Genomic DNA, 8,037 nt, shown 5'->3' on the forward strand with positions numbered 1-8,037 from the left:
ACCTCATAATTTGCATTTTGAGATATTTTATTGATACACGTCAGAACGTGTATCAATAAAAAACACCAAAAAGAAGGCCAATGGTGGATTGTGCCAAATGAGGTGGTGTATCGAGAAATAGAGCCTGTTACTGATACTATGCGGAAAAAAGAATCTCTTTCTTTGGTCATCTCATAAGGACACCGGAAACAAAACTGTCAAGAAATATCATGGAAAAGCTCTGGTTCCAAAACCTAGAAGTAGGATGGATCAAAGAAATTAGAGAAGATATGAAAGAATTGGGAATTTCCCTGACTGACCTACAGAATAAAACTGGAAAAATTACAAAGCTAAAAGACAAAAACATTAGATTTAAACAAAAGACAAAATACAACGAAGAGGGTGTTTACAGATGAAGAAAGGAAAGCAAGATCTGAACGGATGACGAAATACTGGGCAGCTCGGAAGAGTAAAATAACACAATTTAAAATCCAACTAAAATTGACTTAAGTGGTCCCATTTGGCTGTAAAAGCATAATAATAATAATAAATGCTTTTGGTTAAATCAGTTTTGCTTTTTGTTAATGTAGGTTGCTGTTTTGTCCTATATGTGTCATAATCAACTGAAATGCCTTATTTTTAAATATTGGTTTAAATCTAGCTTGATTTGTACAGCTTTTGTTAAGTTGGTTTTTCCCAGATGACCATGTTTTTTATTTTTATTCATAGAAGTTTTCTTACTATGGAGTATCTATCTTATTAAATGCTCTATAATGGAAAAAAAAAATCATTTATTATCCACATTTTTACTATTGCATTGAATTTAGATTGTTACTATCTGTTAGTTTTACATGTATTTAAGTAGCATAAGAGTCTTGTAAGTTCATTTAAAATAACAGTAATTATGATTAAGATGTCCTAGTATATAAAAGTATTTTATTAAATTAGATTATTGAATGTATTACTTTCTGTTAAAATTGTTCCTTTAATAGTTGGTTTAAGAACTGTTATTCATTTTTCAATTCTTTTAAAGTACGCTTAGTTTATTATTATTATTATCTCAGTGTTAGTTGAACAAAATGTGTATCAAATTAATTTTGATTAGGGAATAAGAATATACTTATTTGTGATGGTAGTTTGGCGGTTTCAAATAATATCTGAAACAATTTTTTTTTTAATTTGTCTTATTGTAATTAATTACTGGTAAAAAGACAGTTACTGGAAATTCCTAATGAATTTTATGTCTTATTTCACATGTATGCTTACTATGGTTTACTGTAATTCATCTGTTCTCACAATTAAGAATTAATTGCTCTAGATATTCAGTGATCAGATTTGAGTGATTTTGTTACTTGAATAGTGAGTGAATAATTCAAACCGACCAATTACTTCACCTACTAAGTTTTTTCAACTGGCTCTTTTTCTCGCTCCCCAGACAGCTTAGTCTTAGTTCTTTTTATGTTTAGTCTCTGGAACCATTGTAAGGTATTACTTCAGAGAATATGTATAAATGTAAATTTAATATAGTCTTATATAGTCTCATGTCAACCATTCCTTAGATATGTGGTTAGTTGAAATCCAACCACCAAAGAACACCGGTATCCATGATCTAGTATTCAGATCCATATAAAAGTAACTGCCATTGCCAGGATTTGAACCTCTTAGAACTCTTGACTTCAGAATCACCTGATCTGCATTGACGAGTTAACCACCAGACCAACCCAGTGGGTTAGACAACTTAGTATACTTTAACACTCATTATAATGTACTGAACACATTTGTTCATTAAGAGGCTTTTATGTAAATCTTTTTCATTAGTGAGCAATGCCTGCAGTTTATCAAATCACTGTGTTCCAGTATTGATTAATGGATAAAATATAGTTAAGTAATGATTATAATGTCCAATGTATTATTATTTCATCCTCTAATTTAGAATGTCATGTGATCTTATTTAGTGTTTTAACTATGTAATATACTACGCATTATCAAATTATTTTTTAATAATTGTTATGAAAATAATTTGTTTTATTTTGCTGACTAATGTTCATCTTAATTAAAGGTGAATTTTATATGATATTAAAATAAAAGTAAGAGTTCTTAACATTATACTTTCATTTTTTCAGGTGACCGAAATGCTGCCTATGATCAGTTTCTTGAGGATCTCCAAAAGGCAGGAACTGGAGAATGTCGCTATGGACTGTTTGATTTTGAATACACACATCAATGTCAAGGCACATCTGAGGTGGAGTTGTGTTACACATGTCTTTGGTGTACTGTCATAATAATTTCTCAGAACATATCAGAAACAATTTACTTTAATAAATTGTTAAACAGAAATACATTCTGTGTTCTTGAAATTTAAGTAATTCTAAAATTACTGTAAATCCTTGATGAATTAAATTCTGTATTATGTGTTGGATTAAAAAAGCAAAAAAAAACTGTGTAATTATTTTAGTATGATTTTGTTATAAATTTAAAAAAAAAGTATCATACTGGAGAGTTATCAGTAAGTTTAATCTGCTCATAACTTGATCAGTGTTGAACAGCTCATTTTAAGAATATTGCATTTTTGTATCTAAAAGCAATGTTTTAGATTTGATGCTAGATTCAATATTTAGCAATTATCTGAAGAGCATATTAACAAGGATTTTTTTGTGGTTTATATTATTAATAGTTCATTCAGTTTAGTTGCCAAGATATTAGAAGTGCTGTTTTGTAAGTCTGTAAGAACTGAGTTTGGCATCTTTTTTTAAAGTAACGATACATTCTCAAGTAATTTCTTTTCACCCAGGCACCTTTTAATTAAGTTTATTACCTGAAAGATTGGTGTATCCTATTTCAAATATGAAAGGCAGCTTGAAATCATCTTTCAAGTCATTTAAACTGTTTTCAAGATGAGATAGCAGTTTGCTGAAGGATTTTTTCCTTCTTTAATCTTGAATCGTACTATCCACTGGACAGAGAAGAATCGACTTTGACTGCATTACAAAATTTGGATCCATTTGGTATTAGCAAACATTTCATTGACTTACAGTGTTGTATTCCATTGAAAATTGTACAATTTCTTATTATAATATTGCTGTTCATTGACATTCTAGAACTCCTAGAAAATTATTATTCGCCTTGCATATGAACAGTTGTTCAAATAATACACACGCTCACATATATATATATGTGTGTGTGTGTGTGTGTGTGTGTGTGTGTGAGCATGCAATATATATATTGCACTTATATTAAATAAAAGGTATACAGCAAAACATAGTTCAAAATTTTTTCCTTTATCTTTGTGCCCAGATTTGTTTTTGTGAACAACCTACAACTTGAAATATGAATAAGAATGATAATTCATCATAAAAGGTAGAAGATGAGGTAAAAGGTAAAAACCTTTCATACCTTTTACCAAATTCATGAGTGCTGTAGAGTTAATTTTGACTATTATTAATTTTTTTTTTGTTTTAATTTAGTGACAGAACTGAAATTGGAGGAAAAAATTATGAGACAGACTTGTCAATAAGATTTGAATTAAAATGACTGTTCTTTACTTATGTTGTAGGCCTCAAAGAAGCAAAAATTATTCCTAATGTCCTGGTGCCCAGACACTGCCAAAGTAAAGAAGAAGATGTTGTACTCTTCCAGCTTTGATGCACTGAAGAAGTCCCTTGTAGGAGTTCAGAAGTACATTCAGGTCAGTTTATGATTTATGTATTTTAAAAAAAAATATTTCTATTTTCATTCTGAATTTTTATTTATTTAAGATTAATGTAAACCTCAACATAAAAAAGATTTTGCTTAGTTTTAAATTGACAACTGCAATGATTGATCATCTGGATCAGTGATGAATAAATTATTTTTGGTTTCCTTGGTAAGAGTATGGTGAAATTAGAAGTAGTACTCTGGAATAAGAAAAGTTTTTATGTTATTCTGGATAAAAGGCTTTATAGATAATAGTCCCAAGCTATAAAATTTATTGAAATCACAAGTTATTCTGTTCTTTCTGTCTGTTATTATGTCATATCTTACAACTGGCATATCTTACAAACTGATGTTTCTGAAACTAAGAGAATGTTTCAGGGAGTTCCATCCTAGAAATGAGATGTTTTTTTTAATGTGTGTATTTTGATTAATAATGATCTAATGTAATTTAAAAACTTTTTTTGCATGCAAAAGTTATTTTCATTACATACATACACAACATATGCAATATCCGCAGAATTTCCATCACACGTATATACAAAATATTTATATAATTATATGTTTATATATTGGTAATTTTTTAGAATTTCATGATATAAAAGAAATATAGTGCTCAGAGTCCAACTACACAGAACATCGTAAATAAACAACTCGCCATTACGCGGGTCAGCTGATGACGATCAAATACAGATGAAAATCCCTCCGCTTTACACTATATTAAAACAACTAGCGTTATCTATCATTGCAGAATACTACTAAAAAAAAAATACAAAAATGACTGAGCGAAATAAAACAAGACAAAAAATTGATGTCGGATTATTCTGACAAAGGACCTAATCATGCACATTGCTACGTCAGAATATTCTGTCAAAGACCAGTAAGGGGTTAATATAAACACAGTTTTTTAAATTTTAACAAAATAAATTTGATAATTGAAGGTTAATCTATGTTGCAATTTATTATAAATATATAGAAAATTTTCCTGACATTTTTTAACTTAAAGATTCTAACCAATTCTTTATCTAAAATTTATATAAAAATAGTGAGACCTAATTATAAAATAAAAGTTTATACTGTAGTATATATCGAGTTATAAATAGTCTAAATAAACATTCTAATAAACTCTACTTTCAGATATATATTACCTAATTTTGTTGAAATCTGAGAAATTTGTGTACACAGTTAAAATTTCATATTTGTATATTAAATGATATATATATATATATATATATATATATATATATATATATATATATACACTTATGCATTGTGACAGATTGCAAATACTAATTTTGTGTTATTATCTATGTTTAATTTTATTAATAAAATTTAAGCTAAAATCTTAAGTTCACTTGTTTACCTCCACTAAACTATAATAGTTTTCATTTTCTAGACTAGTGGCTGGCAAAGGCTTTCTGCCAAGTGCTACCTTAACCAGATTTTATCTCTTGATATTTTAAGTAACTTTAAACAAAAATTCTGAAATGATTGTGTGGTGGTTTCCTGTTAATTCTGTGCATATAATTCCAGGTTTTATTAAAAATATGTTACGTGATCATGAATAGTACTGTGGATCAAGTTATTACAATCATAATAAGTTATTGCTCTTAGTAAATTTTCATCATCAGACAGTTAACACAAATTCATTATTAGTTGTAAATTTAAAATATTCATGAATTTAGTTAAAAGTTGCACCATTAATCTAGTAAAATGAGGTGTAATTCCAAAAAAAGCTCAAAAATGTATGAATTTTTTTGTAGAAACAATTTCTACCTTGTGCAAATCTAAATAATTTAAAGCTCTTTTCTATTGTTGATTTGGTTAAAATATGGGCAATATGGCCATATAATGAGATATTATTTCATTTAATATTAAAGCTACTGTTCCAGGGTGCCTTGAGATGTGGTCTATAAGTCTGTCTCTTAGCTATATTTTTTCAAAAATAAGGTTTTAAAACAAAATATTTAGACTGTCTACACAGTAAACTATTTTATTGATTGTACCAGGTGTAAAATAGTCATAACATCCTAAAGTTTAATCACTGAATGAATGAGTATTTTAAATTTCCAACATTATCTTTCCCTAGTTAAATGCATAACCTGTTCAAGGTTGTAAATAAATGAAAAATTGAGATAGAAAAATCAGAAATATAATATCTCAGGTATTTTGTAAATTTTGCATACTGCAAATAATAGGATGTATACAGAACTAGCCAGTAAATTTGGATAGAATTAGCTCTAATAATTATACCACACTACAATGCTGGGCGCTTTCTTCTATCTTGTTAGTGTTATGTTATCTTTGGGGGTTTGTAAAGCATTCTGTTTATTACATCAAAAAAAGAGCAAAAAAGTCTACTTTCATAAAAATCATTACATGATTTTTATGAAAGTAGACTTAAATTATGGTGGCAAGATTCAAAATAATGTTAAGATTTAAAATTTTGATTTTTGAAATGCCATACAATATATATGTATCTACTATTATGTATCCTTATGTAAATATGACTGCTAGTATTTTTTTGCTTATGTATATGGAAGTGGAAATTTAATGTAACAACAAGTGCCATTATTATATAGTTTGCTATTATTATTTACATTTAAGACTGCCTTCAAATTATGTGGTATTTGACTTAAACGATATCACTGTATATTGTTAGAATATTAAAATAAAATAAACTTAGTTGTATTGTTTGTATTTTCTGTTGTAATATGTATGGAACTTAATGCTGTATAATAAAGGAATTAATGATATCACTTAAAATATTAGGATGGAGTTTGACCTCCTCCATCCTACATAGTTAAAATGTAAGTTGCAACATTTTTATTCATTAAAATTTTATTTATTTTTCAATTTTTAAATAAACAAAAAACAATCTGTGATCATATATATTTATTCTATTGTGAATAGAATTCATAATAGAATAATGTAAAATATAAAATAATTTTAATTATTTTTAACTCGTAAGAATCTTGCTGACAGGAATATTTTTTTACAGAAAAACTAGTTTTAAATGTTAAATGTTATTTAGGATATTGTTGGTAAATGGTAATATTTTGATAAACTGAAGTATTCAAGTGTTCTAATTCATCAAATAAACTAATACTTGACTTTTTTTAATTTAATGTTAATATAAATGTTAATTTCTTTGTTATTAAACAATTTGAAGTTATATGAAATGTTGAAATAAATTACAGTATTTTTTTTTCTGTGTTAATATTGTTCATGATATTTATTTGAAATTTTCAGGCGACGGATTTGTCTGAAGCTTCTCAAGAAGCGGTGGAAGAAAAACTGCGATCTACTGACCGGCAGTAACCACTGCGTTTAACTTACCTTAAGTCTCTACGACGATAAACCACGAACTCCGCTCTGCGTTTCGACCGTCTAGTCTTACGATGCAGGGCCAAAATGCTTAGCGGATTGCCCATATCCTGTGGACTTTGTACACAAAACACATTTAATATAATAATTTTGTATCCATTTTTATTTAAAAGGAAAGATTGTGCGTGGAGCCTGGATTTTGATGGCTGTATAATTAAAAGAGTTTCGGACAAAAAATAATAAATGATGTACTTTATTCTTGTCATGGTATTGTAATAATTGTTATAAAGCTTTTCTTCATTGTTGTTAGTAGACATGGAGTCATGTGTTGTGAGCATTTACCACGGTTTTACCACGGCTCATTCTATAATGCTATTATATAATTATAATTTTTTTCAGAACAAATTTTGTAATTTCATTATTCTATAATACAAAATTGGTTCTAATATTATGTAATTTTTGTTTAATTAAGGCTGGACATAATACAATTCTTTCATTTCTAAATATCGGTTGCTTTATTGCTCCTTTTTCTGTTCCTTAAATAAAATGAACTCATGTTAAATTATTTGTAGAGTGATAATTTAAATAATAATAATAACTGATTTTTAAACAATCCTTTGAATTTTATTTATTCATTGTTTTTTAATATTTTAGTCTTGGTTTTTATTTCTTGAATAAATCTGGTTTGATATATTTAATTAAACTGGTCACTTTTGTTTTATCTGTTAATGACCAATGAGTTTCTATGAGCCATTGTCATTTGTACTTCTTTTCTTAATTAGTATGTGAAGCCTGTTTGTGAGAATATGTTATAAAATTATTGTAGCAAAGTTTCGATGAATTGGGGATCAGTAATAAATATTGCCATTCATTTGTGCAGATGGGTATATTTTTATTAGTGTGCTAAAGCTTTGCTGTGTGTATTCACACACAGCAAAGTTGAAAATTTTGCTGTGTGTGAATATAAAATGGAAATTTTGCAGAGTATAAAAAATTTCATACCTGACAAGGGCTTGAACTTGGGATCATCTGGATGATAGG

General features: G+C 27.9%; 1 protein-coding gene across 1 annotated transcript in view; it reads left to right on the forward strand.

Moving 5' to 3' along the window:
• Positions 1 to 7,500, forward strand: part of tsr (Cofilin/actin-depolymerizing factor homolog tsr) — a 41,330-nt gene extending 33,830 nt beyond the window's left edge. The window contains exons 3-5 of the mRNA XM_075358598.1: positions 2,103 to 2,221; positions 3,533 to 3,664; positions 6,922 to 7,500. Coding sequence (XP_075214713.1) covers positions 2,103 to 2,221; positions 3,533 to 3,664; positions 6,922 to 6,990 — 320 coding nt within the window. The 3' untranslated portion in view covers positions 6,991 to 7,500. The remainder of the gene's footprint in view (positions 1 to 2,102; positions 2,222 to 3,532; positions 3,665 to 6,921) is intronic.
• Positions 7,501 to 8,037: the final 537 nt, after the last annotated feature.

The sequence above is a fragment of the Lycorma delicatula genome, chromosome 2, assembly GCF_047948215.1.
Source record: "Lycorma delicatula isolate Av1 chromosome 2, ASM4794821v1, whole genome shotgun sequence".
NCBI classification, from domain to species: domain Eukaryota; kingdom Metazoa; phylum Arthropoda; class Insecta; order Hemiptera; family Fulgoridae; genus Lycorma; species Lycorma delicatula.